General features: G+C 37.5%; 2 protein-coding genes across 3 annotated transcripts in view; one reads left to right on the top strand and one right to left on the bottom strand.

Annotated features, from left to right (window-relative positions):
• RALGPS2 (Ral GEF with PH domain and SH3 binding motif 2) overlaps positions 1-19,103 on the bottom strand; it is a 104,230-nt gene that overhangs the window by 23,198 nt on the left and 61,929 nt on the right. The gene's annotated exons all lie outside the window — the stretch shown is intronic.
• Positions 479-18,774, top strand: ANGPTL1 (angiopoietin like 1). The gene is made up of 5 exons (XM_081121987.1): positions 479-842; positions 5,379-6,224; positions 14,034-14,227; positions 15,667-15,937; positions 17,517-18,774. The coding sequence occupies exons 2-5, from the start codon at positions 5,405-5,407 to the stop codon at positions 17,702-17,704; spliced, it is 1,473 nt and encodes a 490-aa protein (XP_080978113.1). The 5' UTR covers positions 479-842; positions 5,379-5,404; the 3' UTR covers positions 17,705-18,774.

Below are 19,103 nucleotides of genomic sequence, written 5' to 3'. Positions count from 1 at the left end.
ATTACCATAACATTAGGTTTCTTATAAGTTTAAAATCTTCTGAAACAGCAACTCAGTAAAATGTTTAAAACGTCCTCTAGGCTATAAAGAGTATTGCATTCTTTAGGTGGCTGCCTTCTGACCAAGTTTAACTCTGGTTTTTTGTAACAAAAGACAAACTCATCCGCCTGCAGCTACTTCTAGGTGAAGTTGAGTACTGTGTTCTTCAGTATGCAACTTAAAAGATCTCTGGCCAGCAGACTAAAATGTTTGTTTTGTAATTGCCCGCCGAACTAGGATAGTTTGTTTCCAGATGGTGCCCTTCCTTCAACCTGCACAGTCTCTCCTTGTTCCGAGCTGTTCAGCCTCCTGCTGATCCCACTCCCCCCACCCCTATTTAAGGCCACAGAGAGGAAATCCTAGGGAGGAGACTGCCCCACGCCCCCAGTCTCCAGCAGTTTTTTGGTGACGTAAGATGTGGGCTGAACTTGAGTCTACTGAGAAAGAGGGAATCACTATTCAAGGGCACTGTACATACAATCTGGGTCAGCTGCAGCTGGTTACTGCGTTTCTCCATGTGGCAGACAGAGCAAAGCCACAACGATTTCTCCGCTGGATTAAAGACAGCCCACAGACCAGAACGTCCACTCCACTACTTAAAATTACATAGGTGGCTTGTCAAATTCAATTGATTAGTGTTGTAAGAAGAAAAAGAAGTTCCTTATTACAGCTTGGATTCGACGGCCCACAACAAAGATGCAGTTGCCATTAAAGTCACAGACGAACAAACTCCTACACTGACTTGTAAAAGCAAGAATAAGAGCGGCAAGTTTCTGGGTTTACGTTATCAACAGATGCAAAAGGTATTTTAATGCTTTTACTTTTATTTAAAAATCCTAACATATGTCAAAATGCATAATTATTTTACATCTGTCACAGGAATTTCAAAATCTCGTATTAAACAAAGATTTTGGAATACACTAAAATTTATTTAATCTGAAAAAGGTTTTGTTTTGCAACTTTATGTAAAACCTGGTCATTATGAACTTTATGAAGATTAATGCATTATTTGAGAGTCAATTTAATGATATTCAGTGACATGCTTAAAGATTAACGCATATATGCTGGGTTTCAGAAAACAAGTGCTTTGGTGACACTAGATAGAAATGTTAACTTAAAGGTTAATGTATAAGGTTTATATTTAAAGCATAGTTATGAAAAACAAAGGGATACAAACTTAAAGAATACAGCTATAAACACTAGTCTTCTTCCTGTAGCTACAGTGTGTGCTGAAGATTTATATACTGTTAGATGTCTTAAACTACAGCTAAAGAACACAGCTAAGAAGATATAAAACTAACTGAAAGGCTTTACAACAATACCTCAATTACAGTATAACCAAATATAAGCAGAAATCCTTGTAATGATTTAAGACAGATCTATGATATTTCTTGTTAAAATTCAAAATTTTTACATCTTCCCAGATTTACATGTAACAGTAATTTAACTTGGGTAACAGAAGTAAAAACTATTGTAACTGGAATTAATTGAAAAAGCAAAGTTATTGATACATTAAAAGAAAAACCTAAAACCTTACAGATTAGAAGTGGGCAGAAAAAGAAAATGTGATAAAAGTATTATGTAACCCAGCATTAACAATAGAAAATAAAACCCCGAAGATACAGTCACTTAAATACATGATTAAAAGATAGAAAACTAAGAATTTTATATAGAAATAATTTTGGTAACCATATGCAAGAGGTTTCTTTCAATATTTCATCTGGGGGCTTTAATTGCATTGTGAGAATTATTAACAATAAAATTACTAGTTACTAATTAGTAAGCTTTAACACCAAAGATATTCAGGTTTATTATGATTTGGGGATCCTCTGTCCTTTCAAACATTAAAGATACTAATTGTAAGAATCTTCAACAAGCAAATAATGGTAAAGCTAAGACTTCTCCTACTCTACTTTCATGTCCTTTCCCTGACATTCTTAACTCTAAATACAGGGAGGATCTCTGTGAAACGTGTTTCACAAGGTATTCTGATAAAATTTCCAAGCAATACCAGATCTGAAAGACTTGTCATCTTTTCGTTGTTTGCTATGAAAAGTGCAGGACCTCATTAAGTCTCAGTTCTTACTGAAGCTTTAGGGAAGCATTTAGTCTAAAACCCAAAGCACACAGATAGCCAGTCTCTTCCCAGAGCACAACACACAATCTAGAAGTTCTTTATCTAAGGTATTTTCAATGCTTCCTAAATTCAAGTTCGCTGCCTCCTGCTGTTTTCAGGGCACGACACAGGCAGTGAGGTGCCTCTATGCGTTTACCATTGGAAAGGAAGTCAATCTTCACTTATTTCTCTCTCTACTAGCTGGCAATGCAGCAACTATGAAGAGAAAAAGTACCAATAAAGTTAACCCAAAGCATGGAAGGCTTTTTTCCTCCTAAAAACAACCAAGCAAGGACAGATTTAAACTTAAGTATACTGTAACTAATTTATAACACTCTCTTGGGACCTAGGAAAATTTTAACATACACAGAAAGGTTTTATGAGGTAACACAGATTTATGGATCTTTCACTTTTAAAACTGAACATATGTGGGAAAATATTAAATAAGAGAATGCTTCAGAAAATGTAACAGTAAATGTATTTTTAAAACCAGTTCTTTACTCATGACGTAGCTCAGTCTACTACTTAAAAATTTGGCTCCTTACTCTGTTTTAGATGACAACAAAGTCAGTACACTTTTGTAAGGATAGGGAATTACATTTATTTAAAAAAGTAAATTTTAGTTGCCTCCTTTAGGTGCTAGTTTAGGTGAGGTTCTCTTATGGTAGACAGTGACTTAGATTATTACTTAACTGTACAGGGACCCACAGAGAGCCAAGGCAGATATACCGAAAGGAAGCTATTGCTATTTTAATGCAGATTCACAATTTCACATCTTTGTTCTGTGACAACACTGATGCAGTCACAACAGTCTTGGATTATGTGCTCTTAGCTGTTCTATAAAAACCTGTGGTGGGAACACAAGCTTTTCAAATAGAATATTGTTCATAAAGTTCTACTTGTTTTGAAGTTTCACGCTACCTTCTAAATTTTCCTTGTTTAGGTAGCTTATTTCATAGATTATTAAAATGATTTTGTGACCTAAGAGTTTCTGTTGTTCTGAAGGTGAAATGAGGGGTCTGAGCACTAAGTGAGTAACTAGAGGAGAAATCCGTGCACTTACCCAGGAAGCTGAGGGCTCCTATTTCACTGCCCTGAGTTTGTTTTGTCTGTTTACTCACTTATTTTGCCCTCAGTTTTAAAATTAAACCACATCTAAATTCCATGAATCCACAAATATAACGAGAAATCTTTTATTGGTTTTTGGTGTAGGTAGCTCTAGGTAGTAAGAGTCCTTTTCAAAATAAAATAGAAGACTCTTAAGGTCTAAATTTTCTACTGATGTCATAAGGCAAAGTATGAAAACAAAGAACTAAAAGTATTCCCCCAAGTGTGCCTTTGAGGATCAGTCAGCAGCCAAAGGCCTTTCCCGTAAATATCACTATCCTTGTCCTTCCTAATGAAATTATTTTGTAAAAGGGCAGTAACTCCCCATACTCCACCCATTCTTTATTTTCATTACCCGACTCCCATTTTGTGAAAAACGAGAGACACAAAGTCAAGACTCCCTGTTGTTAGGACCTGACTAGGCTAAAAACCACAGATCTAGAAAAGTTACAAGATCTGAATCCCTGAGTGTTTAAGCTTCTCCAGGACTTGATTCCTATGCAAAATGGTGTGAATGCAAATAATTAACATGGGTCAAGTAAACATAAATATAGGGGATTGTTGTGATGCTGCTGACAGAAAACAGGAGAGAATATGCTGCCATGTGATGTAGCGGTTAATGAAAAATACGGACCCTGGAGTTTCTGCCTGGGTTCAAATTGTGGCTCCATCTCTGAGAAGCAGGTCAGGCACTAACTTCTGGCTGCCAGTTTCTTCATGTGAAATTGAAGATGGTAATAATCTACCTCTGGGGGTTGTAGTAAGGAGCAAATGATTTAATACATGCGAAGGGCTTACAACCATGCCTGGCACTTAGCAGGCATGCAGTAAGTGTGAACTCTGGTTATTATTGCATTATAATCATTGATAGCAGGCTTGCTTCTCAAATAAGAGACACTCGGGTGGAAAACGGGGCAGAAAAGCTCTGTCTTAAGCATATCCACTGCCATCCTTCAAAAAGAGCAGACAGGAATCCAGTTTATAGGAGTGGGAAGGTGGGCTGCACTATAGCAGGTGCCATGAACCTGATGGAGGGACACGGTCATTCTGCTGCTCCTCCTCTTTAGGGAGGTAACTACAGAGAAAGGGAGAGGTTTTGCTTCTTGGAACTAAACTAGTGCTAGTGTTTCCATAGAAACTGTACCACAGAGGACAAGTATTTCTCATCTGCCACAGCAAAAACAAAACATGTTTTAGTGTATGTGCCACTGCTATAAACACTCACTGAAGAGCCAGGGAACCTGAATTCTTGACCTGGCTGCAATATCACCTTCTTGTGTGGCCCTGACCTTCACTATGCACCTGGGCACAGAGAGATTCTTGAATGAGGTGGTCTCTAAGGCACTTCCCAACTCTAACAATCACATTCAATTACAGGTAGTTCCTTTCCTTAGTAACAGTTATAGGAAATTAACATTTTACTAAAATACAGTTCAGCAGAACCTGTTAGAAGAATGAACGTGCTGAATTATATATAAGCTTAGAGCATATATAATATTATGGTTGAGAAACACGACTACCCACAATAATGACTGTAAGCATTCTATCATTCTTAAACTGGTCCCCAATTCTAAAAGGACATGCTACCAAAACAAAAATATGATGCTAAAGCTTTTCCGCTTTAGCTTTATCTAAAAATGTTTCTTTATTCTGATAGTTTAAAAAGATATTTATTGAGAAGACTAATTTAATTGAAACTGCACAATATAAATATAAAATGTGGACTAATAGTCATCTAGTAACTTTAACACTAGTTAGGGAGCAATGTTTGAAATAATGTCTTACAAATACTGTGTGCATTTTAAGAGTTTTCAGACACTGAGCAAGCTTTTTAAAGGTCAGAAAAGTCTCTGCCCACAATAGGCACTCCTGGAGCTGGGGAACAAAAAGCAGTAAGGCAGCACCTGGAGAGCTAGTCTCTGAAACCCAATTTTTACACAAATGTCAAGGCACTATGATAGTGGACCTAAGAAATTAATAACAACTGGTCCAATTTATTAACAACTAGATAGATATTCAGTCTTCCCCTCAGATACTTTTTTTTATATTACTGACTTTAAAAGTAGACTGATGTTCATTCCTTTTACTTCTTCCCTTCATTGGTCTGTTTTTTTAGAAGACGTCACACAAGCTCATTTCAGAATGAAGGCTTTTATCTGGACCCTAACTGTGCTCCTCTTCCTAGTAATGGGCACCAGACACTGCAGAGGACAGTACAAAATAAAAAAAATAACCCAGAGGAGATACCCTCGTGCCACAGATGGTAAGGAGGAGGTAAAGAAATGCGCGTACACATTCCTGGTACCTGAACAGAAAATAACAGGGCCCATTTGTGTCAACACCAAAGGGCAAGACGCAGGGGCCATTAAAGACATGATCACCAGGATGGACCTGGAGAACCTGAAGGACGTGCTGTCCAAGCAGAAGCGGGAGATAGACGTCCTGCAGCTAGTGGTGGATGTGGACGGGAACATCGTGAATGAGGTCAAGCTGCTGAGAAAGGAGAGCCGGAACATGAACTCTCGAGTCACCCAACTCTACATGCAACTGTTACACGAGATTATCCGGAAGAGGGATAACTCACTCGAACTTTCCCAGTTGGAAAATAAAATCCTCAATGTCACCACAGAAATGTTGAGGATGGCAACAAGGTACAGGGAGCTGGAGGCGAAATATGCTTCCTTGACCGATCTTGTCAACAACCAGTCTGTGATGATCACTTTGTTGGAAGAACAGTGCTTGAAGATCTTTTCCCGACAAGACCCCCACATGTCTCCTCCTCTTGTCCAGGTAGTGCCGCGAAACATTCCTAACAGTCATCAGTACACTCCCGGGCTGCTGGCAGGTAATGAGATACAGAGGGATCCAGGTGATCCCAGAGATTTAATGCCACCACCTGATCTGCCAACTTCTCCCACCAAAAGCCCTTTCAAGATACCACCAGAAACTTTCTTCAATGAAGGTGAGTTACTGCTTACTGTTAAAAATGGAAGTATGGGGTTAATATGTTTTATAGTTGAGGAAACAATGCTCATAATAAATGCTTATTCCTCATTTTGGTGAGGTCTCCTACGCCTGCAAGGTCACAGGCGCCACACTGCTCAGGCGCCTCGGCCTGAGGCTCTTCCTCCTGGGGCAACGCAAAGCTGATGTAATATTAAAATTTCTATTTTTGTTTTCTATTAAGAATTAAAGTTAAATAGGTCTCTCAGCTCTAAGACTAATTAAGTATAAGTAAGTTTTCACTAGCAACCCTCTCCAAAACACAAAACCTCAAACCTAGAATTCATCCTAGTATCTCTACCTCTATTGCTTAATTTCATTCTTTCCTTCATTCATTTTCAGTCACTGATCTAGGTGCCTAGAATGCAAAAATAAATCATTCAGTTAGTAAGCTCACTGTGAACTTTGAGTATTTCACACCTGCACCCATTTTTCCCATAAGCCATTCTCCTGAATTCTTGACAAGTTTATTTGTTTCCACACAGTGGAAGGAAAAACCCAAATGCCCAAAAGCTAAAAGAGAGTAAATTAATTAAAAAAAAAAAAAAATCATAGTTCATTCACTCAAGAAAGGACATAAAACTGTGCATAGACTATGGTATGATTTTAAACAACAAAAACACAGAACAAAGACTGGAAATACATCATGAAGTGGTCATGTCCCTGCAGCAGTGGACACAGCGACCACTCACATCTCTGCTTTCCTGAGCCTCTGTACCACATGCTGACTCCTCCTACTTCCCTGGGTCCTTCACTGGCATCTTGTCCTTCTACGGCTTAGAAAGGCTTTCAGGACATCCTGTTTTAGAGGTCTCCTATGCCTGCAAGGCCACAGGCGCCACACTGCTCAGGCGCCTCGGCCTGGGGCTCTCCGTCCTGGGGCTCGGCAAAGCTGATGTCCGCATGTGGACACCACCGCCTCACACGCGGCTGCTTCCTCTAGCCAAGTGCCTTCTTTCAGCTCCTCTGCCAACCTGGCCAAGTTCAAGGCTTAACTAAAACAGGCTCTTAAATTCTATGCCTTCCCAGATTCAAACAAACATATCTCGATGGCTCTTTCCCCAAACTGCTGACTATGCCTTGCCCATGCTTTCTATGTCGTATTACACTGGCGTTATTTGTCCGCACAGCTGTCTTCCTGCTTCTGGAAGGAAGTGAACTGTCTTTTGCATTTATCTATCTCGGAACATCTCGTCAAGATTGGGTTTGGCATACTGCACTCAGCATGTTGTAAGCACTGTGATAAATACTCGAGGAATGAATGAATGACTTAGTAAGTTTAACATTATCTCCAGGAACATTACTTTCCCTCCACCTTATAAACAAAATGCTCGGGAATGACTACACTGGCAATTTGCCATCAATAAAATTCTTAACTGTTAATGTTATTCAGTGGCTGCACTTGAGGTCAGTCTTTTATAGAAGAAAACATCACTCTTTTATAAATGTTACATTTTTAAAAGTTCATTCCTCACAGGTAAAGGGAGTTGAGAATTTCTTTACAGTGTGTTAGAGCACAGACCTAAAATGTCAGGAACCTTGGATTTGGGCAAGGCTTTTCTGAGGCCCAGCTGCCTCTTTTGTAAGAGATACTGTGATGAGTAAATGAGGTGACTCGTGTGAAGAAATGATCTGTGTGTGGTCTGCCCATCACTGATTATTAACGTTTCTGTGTGCACTTCCCTATCTGTGCCTTGCCATCCATATATGGGGACACAAAGGGTAAGCTTAAAAAGTGAAACTTGAAAAAGTCATTAGAAACTAAAAGTATGCTTTTTAGTGCATAATAAGCTAATTTTCATGATTTAAAATGCTTCCTATTAGTAAATTTTAAAGATGCAATTGGTTTTAATGGAATACTTACATTAACAATTAAAACAAAAAAACTAAAGAAGACTGTTTAAGGGAGCAGTTGGGATATGAATCTATTAACTAGTTATGAAAAGCAACTGATAAGTTCTTCAATAATTTCAAAAATAAAAGCTCGGGTTGCTAAATGCATTTTGAACTTACAGATTAATAAACAAAGTAATTTATATTATTACAAGAAAGAATCTATTATCACTTTAGGAAGTATCTGCCTCAAATTTCCCATTCCAGAAATGCTGTCGAATATATGTATCTTGTACTTAACTCACAACCCAATTAAACAGTTTATCTTTCAAAAGATTTTACTTGTTGACCAATTATCAGAAAGCTCTAAATTGGTGGGGTTTTTTGATTGTTCTTTTTTTTTTTCGTCCTGTTTCTCCTATCACAGAGAGAACAGGATTAGGACAAAGTAAGAAAATAAATGAGAAATTAAAACACAAAAAGGGAAAGGTTCTCCTTTTAACTTAGGTAATTAAACAGTTTGTAGAAAATGGCTCCTGGTACAGGTGCTATTCAAAGTATGAAATCTTTTTTTTTTTAATCCTCACCCGAGGATGTTTCCACTCATTTGAGAGAGGAAGGGCGAGAAAAAGGAGAGGGAGCATCGACCGGCTGCCTCCTGTACGCACCCTGGCTGGGGTGGACCCTGCGACACTCTGGGCCACCTGGCCAGCCTAAAATCTTTTTTTTTAGTCCACTGCTCTGTTCAAGATACGGGTTATTTATGAGAAATACATACTGGGAAATTACAGGTCAGTATTTTTCTTTCTATGAATTAGATCTATTAACTAGAGTCTGTTAGCCCTATACAAACTTTAATCATCAAATAAACTGAGGGAGAGAGAGAGGCTGGTCCTTCAAATTCCATGTGCAGAATTCCAGTTTCTCGCCCAGAGGAGAGTCCAGTTGTGTGTCACGGGAGATGAAGACTGTTACAAGAGTACTCAATACAAGAAAAGGGTTAATAAAATTCCTATTTTAAAAGAAAGGTACTTCTATACCTGCTGAACCACTATGAACGTTCCTAAATCATATGTCAATTAATTTATTTCTCATAATATGCAAATGAACAAGTTATATTTGATATCTCCAAAATAAAGCTGGTCCTTAACTGCTATCATTTAAGAATTCCCACTAAGCAATGCTTTTTATGGTACAGAGAAAGTAGTAAAACATTTATTATAAGAACGGTTTATATAATCTAATTCTAGAGCAGAAAGTAAATAAGACATGCAAGTCATAATGAGAAAATATTTCTGCCAAGATCAACAGTACACACTGGCTAGGACAGATTAATGGCTTATCTATAAAATAAATATAAACAAATACTAAATTCTGATATTTACTGTCTTTACTGAGGAGGAAAAAAAGTAGCAATAAGCACTATTTTTATTAATTTTATCCACATGTACTAGAGGAGGATTTCAACTAAATTTTCCTGAGACTTCACATCAACTAAGTCTAATAGGCATCTAGGCATCCACCCTGTAAAGTCCACTACAAAAAAATGTGGGTTGAAAATTAACATTGAAGATAACTTTAAATTTGCATAAATGGAAGTCTTTTCAAATCAAAGCTAGATTTAGAAAACCCAGAACTCTCTAATTTGCTTAAATATCTGAGGGCATATGAAATAGGGGAAAAAAGGTATTTTAAAAATATTCTGTCAACATTCAAAACCTTGATGTTTCTAAATATTTTACAGCATTTCAAATAACCTCATGAAAGCCCAACTCATGAATATATACTTAAATATTTATGTGTATTGCACCAAAACCACCTCATGCGACCATTAACTACAATACTAAGTTTTTAAAATTATTTTTTAAAATATCTTTATTGATTTCAGAGAGAGAAAGGGAGAGGGAGAGATAGAAACATCAATGATGAGTCATTGATCAGCTGCCTCCTGCACTCCCCCTACTGGGGATCGAGCCCACAACCCTGGCATGTGCCCTGACCAGGAATCGAATCCAGATTACCTGGATCCTAGGTCAATGCCCAACCGCTGAGCCATGCTGGCTGGGCACGACTATCTTTTAAACTGAGGAAATCAGTTTCTGCTCCAGTGTCTACTTCACGAGTCTAAGTAGCACCCACAGTCAATCACACTTCAGACTTACTGAACTCGTAACTCCTCTGTCTCCGTGCCTCAGCATGCGACCCATGTGTGGCCTTGATCTGACCTCGCACCCCCACTAGCCTAACTCCTAATCTATCTTCAAAACTCAGCTCAGATACAGGGAGACTCTGATCTCCTCCCCGCAAAGCTGGGTTAGCTGGTTCTTAGCCAGTGTTCCCATGCGCATGATTTGGATGCATAACTCCATCAAAGTCCTTGCCACGCTGTAATGAAATTCCCTCTGTACGTGCCACTCCCCTACTTCCCACTTGACTCTATGGTTGTTTCTTTACCACTTGAACCTAAAACAGTTTCTAGCCTATAGCAGAAACAGCAAAGACAGCTCTAGGAAAACTAATGCAGAACTGGGAAACTGCTGTGGCTACCAGGAATCATTTAGTTCAACAAATATGTGCGTGCCTAAGTGAGTTTCAAGTGTGGATCCACAACCAAAAGATACAGTTTTTGCTCATGGAGAGTTCCATTGATAAACAAATGAATATATTAACCACACATTACACAAAATAATCTAAGAATGGACTTGGAAATCATACCTCACTTTTTCTCCCACTTCATTCCCACATATGAAATCGAAATTCTCTAAATTTCATCCTACTAGAAATACTACCTCTCTACTTGACTACAACGCATGTGTCTGTAACGTGAAGGAGTTCACAAGCAATTAGCAAAAAAGGGAGACCAGCATCAATAAAACAGAGGTCATTTTAGTTCATATGGGGTTTTCCCAAGCATATCAATGTTTTGTGCCACAAGTTAACTGCAGCTGAACAGAAAGTATGCTAACGCTATGTTTAGTGCATGATTTGCAGAACATGGGGTTTTTCAGAAATACATTATTTTTCTACAGTAGAAATGACAGTACATTCATCTTTGATTAGCCACATTAAATTTATAAATGAAATAAGTATACATTTATTTATTAAATAAGCTACTTAAATTATTAAATAAGCCATGATTGTGTATCAAGGTCAGGAAGGAAAAAAGGGAACTAACAGTTACTGATGAGACTACTTTGTTAAGTGTTGTGTTAAAGGCTCTGAATACCTTGTAATTTAAATTCAATAACTGAGGTTTTACATTGAATATAAAAATAATTCACATTGAATTTATATGAAATGTGATCTAATTTATGGCCAGTCTGGTAAACTCAAAACACTGTTTTTATCATAGTCCTCCCAGCTTAAAAACCTACTTAGGAGTTTTCAGACTAGCCAATATCCTCGTGAATATAAAAACAAATTCTTAACAAAACTTTAGCAAGTCAAATCCAGCAATATATAAAGACAGTAATGCACCATGACCAAGTTGAGGTTATCCCAGGGATACAAGGTTACTTTAATGTTAAAAATACAACCAACAGGATTCATCATGTTAACAAGTGGGGAAAAAAACGCCCCAAACCATCATCTCAGCAGATAAATTTAAAGCCTTTGACAAAATCCCAAACCCATTCATGATGAAAAGTTTCAGCAAACTAGAAATAGAAAGGACAAGAATTTTTAAAGTAGTTATTACAGCTTAAAGGAAAGTATGTTCATAATGATTTCAAGATTGGCCATCTTAGAAGAGAAATAAAAACTATAAAAGAGAATCAAATTCAAACTCTATAACCAAAAAACTGAATACCTAAAATAAAAATAACCCAAGAAAGACTGCATTCTTTCCAGTTTCTCAAATTTTTCACTAGTAATCTGTACTGCTGATGGATACTGAATCCTAATTTTTAAAAACCTGAAACATAAATATCAATGAAACAATAAAAACCTGGACTAGAGAAACCTGTCATCTCTTGATTTTTGTGTGTGGTTTTCAATTTCTGTGTATTTAAAATGTGAAGGCAAGTTCATTGATTCATTTACTTAACAAAAAATTACTGATGGACTACTGATAATTAAAACACTGATGACATGAAGTCAGAAGAAAAACAAAAATAGTCTCTGCCCTCAAGGAGCAGACTCCTCGAGGAAAGAGTTCAGATCAAGGAAAGAGTTCAGACTCTACAGACCCCTTCTGATGACGTAACTGGAGGACTATTCATTTAATGAGATTAATTCTACCCCAACAAGACCCAAAGGGACCCTGTATATACTTGGCAAGGTACAGATAACACATTTCTCAAAATTTTAACAATCCTATTAATTTTGTAGTACAGATTTTCTTGTATGAACTTCGCTCGACAAAACTCTCTATTTTTACAGAATTTCTAAAAATTACACAAGTCAGAATTTAAAAATTTCTAGTAAAATATAAAATTTGACAACTGAAATTTCTATATTTTTTTGTTGTTCTAATAGATCTTGAGGGTAATTCTTATTTCTGAATCAATATTTTTACATGCTTATAAAAACAAAACAAAGCAAGGCTCAAAACTGTGGAGAAAGGTGAAACTAAAGAATGTCTAGCCCTGGCTGGTGTGACTTGGTTGGCTGGAGCGTTGACCCGTATGCTGAGAGGTGGCGGGTTCCATTCCCAGTTAGGGGACATACCCAGGTTTCGGGTTCAATCCCTGACAGGAACGCAACTGATCCATGCCTCTCTCTCCCTCTCTCCCTCCCTTCCTCTCTCTAAAACAAGCAAAAAAATATATATTTAGTAAAACTGTTTTTCTTTAAGATCCAAAAATGTAGAGATCACAAGTTCACGAGTCAGACATTCTACAAATCATTTTACAAAATGTTTTGTCATTTGAAAAGATATGAAGAACTCAGTGAATTAAAAAATAAGCAGACTCCATAAAACTATGAAGTAACATAGTGGGACTATAACAGCAGGTCAGAGCGTGGGCTCTGGGATTAGAAAGAAATGGGTTTAAGTCTAAGGTTTATTATCTTCTAAGATACAGGACCTTAGACTAGTTAACTGTCTCATCTATCGAACATCTGTGAACTATCTCAGGGTCATTGTGCAGATTAAATTTAAAAATTACTATTAGTCATATAAACTGATACAACTCTTTAGAAAGGCACATTGCCAACATTCCTGAAGTGTATTCACATGGACTGTTGTTGCACGGGGGAAAAAGTTAGAAGATTGTGTAAGTTTGGGAAACTCTGGTTTATTTCAGGGCTTTTCAGTTTTTAACATGTAAATGTACATTGAATATAACATTCAGCAACTCTAGAGCTCATCTGGATCATGGTTGGCTCACCTGATCAAATACTCATCCCAGTGGGTATTTCAAAGAAATAGTGTTCCACTGAAGTCAAATTTTAAAACTGTAAATTGGGCACTATGGAGAGCTGTAAAAGTTTCACACTCTCCTGATCCAGATCAATCCTGTGGCATTTTTATAAGAATATATGAAGAAACGAAGCCATTAAGAAGATACTTTGTGTAGTGTTATTTCTACAGCAAAAATCAGATAAAATCTCAATGTCCAATGTCAGCGGAATAAACAGTGATATGCCAATGTCATCAAGTGCTAGAATGCAGACTATAGAAATGCTTGTTAAAATAAAAAGAGAGAATCCAATTTTCTATGTGTGTTAGAATTATAGCAGTATAAAAATGTGTGTATATCTACAAAGACTTGCAAGACTAATAGTGGAAAATGACACAAGTTAACGTTCCAGATAGTGGGACCGTGCTAATCCCTTTATTTAGTTTTTAATTTTTATAGCACTGTGTATACAATAGATAAAAAGAGGTTTTCTGTAAAGAAAGATACAAAGGTAAGACTATCGATTAAAAACTATTTTAATATGGCTGTTTTGCTACAGAGTTTCCTGGCAATCATTAATATTTCAATTACAGGACCATTCAAAGACTGTCAGCATGCAAAAGAGGCTGGCTATTCGATCAGTGGGATTTATATGATTAAACCTGAAAACAGCAATGGACCAATGCAGTTATGGTGTGAGAACAGTTTGGACCCTGGGGGTTGGACTGTTATTCAGAAGAGAATAGATGGCTCTGTCAACTTCTTCAGAAACTGGGACAATTATAAGGTAAATCAGTGAATCAGACCTGAGGGAGATAGAACAAAATAGCTCTTGCAAAAGTAGCCGTTCTATGCAATAAGTTACACACACAGTAAAAAGTAACTATCCATATGTTTCTCGTTAGTGACATTTGTCAGAAAGATGATTCTCATCTCCAGTTTTAAAGTCAAAATTAAAATGTAAAAAGAAAACTGAACATGTCCTTTAAAATGACCCTTCAGTATGGATGACTCACATTTATGCCATTCTTTGCGAAGACTACTCCTAATTCCATTTTCTAAGGCAATAACTTTTTTATGACCACATCTGTACCCATCATCAAGTATATTTAAGCAACAATAAAAAGTATAAGACTTTAAAAAAATGACCCTTTTTCTAGGACTAATTGCCTCTGATAGTCATGCCACCGTGTTTTAAGTTGATGACACCAGAGACTGGTGCTGTTGGGAAGTAATATACACCTAGGGCCAGAATCACGCAGTGCCAGCCAGTTTTGGAAAGGCGAACAACTAGTCTTTGTTAATAATTTTGATGTTCATCATGCTAATTTTTTAATGAGTGGTATATACTTTGTTTAAGGATGGCAGATGGGAGAAACTGTATTTTCTAGATGGTTAATTTTTCAATCAAAACCATGAAGTAACTGAAGTAACGTGTGATTACTCACTCTTAGGTGGTATTTTACTGACAGCTAAAAATGAGACATTAATATATCCATGTTAGAAGTTGTGTAAATTTCTAAACAAGTACTAGGAAAAAGAAATTCAGCAGCACAACCTCCTTGGTGAAGATCAGGTTTACTAAACTTCAAGTCTGCTGCATACAGGCAATGGCAGATGCTTACTGAAATAGGACAGTTAACTGATTTTTTTTCAAACTTTAATATACAATTTTTCAGAGGTGGAACTTTGAAGATTATTACTTTATCTTCTCATATTTACTAATTTTATTTATAATAGAGCTCAAGAGGGTAATTTGTTCTAAGACAGATATCATTTTTATTCTATGATCACCATGCTAGGTATCCTTTTTGTTTGACTATGGTGGGGACAGTATCTATATACTTTTAGGAAAAAATGAGCTCTTTGTATGAGAGCCATCAGGAACCCTTTTCAAGGGTCTGGGTAGTTCATTAGTTAATGTTTCTAGTAGCTATGAACCACTTTTACTCTCTTTTGCCTTTATTTGTAGGGTTTGAAACTAGCTGTGCAAATAAATACTACTGGCAAATTAAGAGAAAGCAAAATAAAAGAAAGTGACCCTGTGGGGCTCATAAAGATCAGGTGATCTACTAAAATAGAAATTCATACCACCACCCAAACGACCACATCCGTACCCATCATCAAACGGCCAATATCTTTATGCTCAAATGTTTAAACGTATCTATTAAAATGTTTACTATCTCTACAATTATTTATGTACTCATGCTCTTTTTTTATTCACAGAAAGGGTTTGGCAACATTGACGGAGAATACTGGCTTGGATTGGAAAATATTTATATGCTTAGCAACCAAGATAATTACAAGTTGCTGATTGAATTGGAAGACTGGAGTGATAAAAAAGTCTATGCAGAATACAGCAGCTTTCGCCTGGAGCCTGAGAGTGAATTCTACAGGCTGCGCCTGGGAACGTACCAGGGAAACGCTGGCGATTCTCTCATGTGGCATAACGGCAAACAGTTCACCACCCTGGACAGAGACAAAGATACGTACGCAGGTGGGCAGCAAGCACACTGACGCGCGTTCTTTAGCATCACCGTGCCCTGTGCACGACACACAGCCGTTCGTACAGCGTGTACGACTAAAATCTTTCCAGGAAGGCCATTTTGGACTCAAAGGGAATACAACCTGGAAAGGGACAGCTTTAGTTTAGGGTCTCTTCTATAACTGTAAGGCAGTGATTTTCAACCTTTTCCATCTCATGGCACACATAAACTAATTACTAAAATTCTGCGGCACACCAGAAAATACATATTTTTTGCCAATCAGATAAAAAATAGGTATAATTTTGATTCATTCACACCGGGCAGCTATTGTTGTGGTGGCTGCTGTCATTTTTTTATTTGACAAACTAAAGGAAAAGGTCAGTGCCCTGACTAAATAGCCAGGTATTGCAAGTTTTAAACATTCTTGCGGTGTACCGGCTGAAACCCCTGGTCTAAAGCAATCCCAGAGTGTGATGTCTGTGAAGAAGGGGCTGTTGGTATAACTTGGAGGGGTGGGGAATGGAAAACAGAAATGCATTCATCTGGAAGTAAAACTCTCAACTGCCTAAAATTCATAACAGACACTTACTGGACATCTCCCATGTGCCAGGCTGGTGCTGAGGACACAGCAGGGAACAAAGTTCCTGCCCTCTGGAGCTTACTCCCTAAGAGGGAGACAAATGGTTTGTCAGGTGGTGACAAGCCCTCTAAGGAAAAAAAAACCGATTAAGAGAACAGAAAGCGGTGGGCAGCGGGGGGGTGGGGTGGGGCGGCCAAGAGAGCTTATTGTAAGAAGATACCATCTGAACAAAGACCTGAGGGAGTGACGGAAGCAAGCCATCTGGGTACATGGGTAAAGGCATCTCTTAGTTAAGGGGAACAGCCAACGATTGCAACGTGGTATAGGAACAAAACCAAGCTTCATTCAGAGGGGAAATTAATATTCTCTATAGAATCAATTAGGCCATTCACATAGCTTTAATTTTAATACACTTTTGCCTCCTTAACCCAGGTTGCTGGCCCTGATAAAGAGATTATCACCCCCCAAAATTGATTTATATTTCTCTTCAGCTGTAACCTGGCAAAGATTTCAACTTATTTCACACCGGCAAGAGGGGAAAAAAGGAAGAGCAAAATAACCATAATATATGTCTTCTTTATAGGAACCAATTTAATCGCTAGTTATGCTGCTTTATATTATTTTTTGCTATTTTGAGAATTCAATTTCCCCCAAACTTTACTCTCTTTAGCAACTTGCTATCTTTCCTTCCCATCTCCTCAATCTCTCTCTCACATGCAAACAATGCTTGCATTTTATTTACCCTGGTACCTGGAGAATTAAATCACTTAAAAAAAAAACAAGTCCCAAGCAAGCAAAGGGCAAGATAAGAAAGGCAATTCAAGTGATCTTTCATGTACTTAATATTTAAGCAACAGTAACAGAATGAAGAAAGAAAATTATAAAGATAAATGTTAACAGAAATCAGTCAGAAAAACGAACCGTTCCACAGGCAGAGTGAGTTTCTGGCGATGTGCGGAGGACCACACTTAGAAGAGACGTACTCTGATATCTCTGTTTTTTCCTCCAAGGGAACTGCGCGCACTTTCATAAAGGAGGCTGGTGGTACAACGCCTGCGCGCACTCTAACCTGAACGGGGTGTGGTACCGAGGAGGCCACTACAGAAGCAAGTACCAAGACGGAATCTTTTGGGCCGAATACCGTGGGGGGTCCTACTCCTTGCGAGCAGTTCAGATCATGATCAAGCCTATCGACTGAGGGAGACAGCCTACACCTCAACAGAGCTCTGCCTTTGTCAGTCTCTGAAAACGCAAATGTTACACGTATATCATTCTGCACAATTCATTTTTACAGATATAGTTTTTAAAATGAATTTTACCACATAACTATAAAAGGGGATTCATGAACCTAGCTTCATTTTCCCTCAATATACTACAGAAGATTATTAGTTTCCATAATCTTAGTTACTTTAAAAATTACATTGACTAAATATGGGGAACATTTGTTTTCTAAAATGTAAATATTTGTCACAATGTAAAACAAACCTCAGCTTTATTTTAAATCAAAATTGAATACATATTTGACATCCTTAGTAATTTACTTAAAAACTTTATGAGATTGCTCTTGCTGCCAATGAAAAAATATTTTTAAGATTTCAATCTAGTACATTTTATTTATAAAAAAAATAGACAGGAAATTAGAGAAAACTCTAGTTTTGCCAACAGAAAATACATTTTGCATTAAATAAAAGTTATTTCAAGTTGAATCTGTGCCTTTCACATGAAACAATTAAATCTAAATTCTTTTTTTTTTTTAAATCTTCACCAAGGATATTTTTTCCATTGCTTTTCAGAATGAGTGAAGGGGGGAGAGAGAGAGAGAGAGAGAAAGAGAGAGAGAGAGAGAGAGACGCATCGATGTGAGAGAGACACATCGGTTGGTTATCTCCCATATGTACCCCGACCGGGGCTGGGGATTGAGCCTGCGACCGAGGTACGTGCCCTTGGCCAGAACTGAACCCCGGACCCTTCAGTCCGCAGGCCCAAGCTCTAGCCATTGAGCCAAGCCAGCTAGGGCTACATCTAAATTCTTAACAATATATTTTATGCCAATTTCTCAAAAGAATTAAGTGACCCACAGTATTAAAATACATTTTAAAAACAAAAAATGTAGACAATATCTAAATGGCCAATTTATAAAAAGAGAAATGTACAAATAAATTTTTCAGTATTATCTTCATATGATTTGCTGAACAAAATCTCCTGAAATGTATTTTATGTTGTTATATCAGCAAAATATTAATATTATAAAAATGCAGAATATTTAGTGAGCCAATGGTCTAATGGATCTGAATTATAATGCTAAGCTTATTTATAAATACTTTCCCTCCCTAACATACTGATCCTTACTATTTGGAAAATTCCTGTCTGCTATTCAAGTCAGAAAGCTTGGACAGCTTTGCAACATTACTGCACACCTACAGGTGGGACTTAAACAACTGCAAGGAACTTTTAGGTGTTTCCCCAGTACTGAGATTCTGAGATTCAACAGCTTCAGAGCAGAAACCATAGGGGTTTGGCTGGTCCAAATCACTAATTCCATTTTTAGTGTGTATGTCTTTAACTCATCTTTGCAACTAACAGCATTACCACCAACC

Source organism: Miniopterus schreibersii (genome assembly GCF_964146895.1).
Source record: "Miniopterus schreibersii genome assembly, chromosome: 19".
NCBI classification, from domain to species: Eukaryota; Metazoa; Chordata; class Mammalia; order Chiroptera; family Miniopteridae; genus Miniopterus; species Miniopterus schreibersii.
The sequence above is the reverse complement of the archived record's forward strand: the minus strand, read 5'-3'. Positions and strand labels throughout refer to the sequence as shown.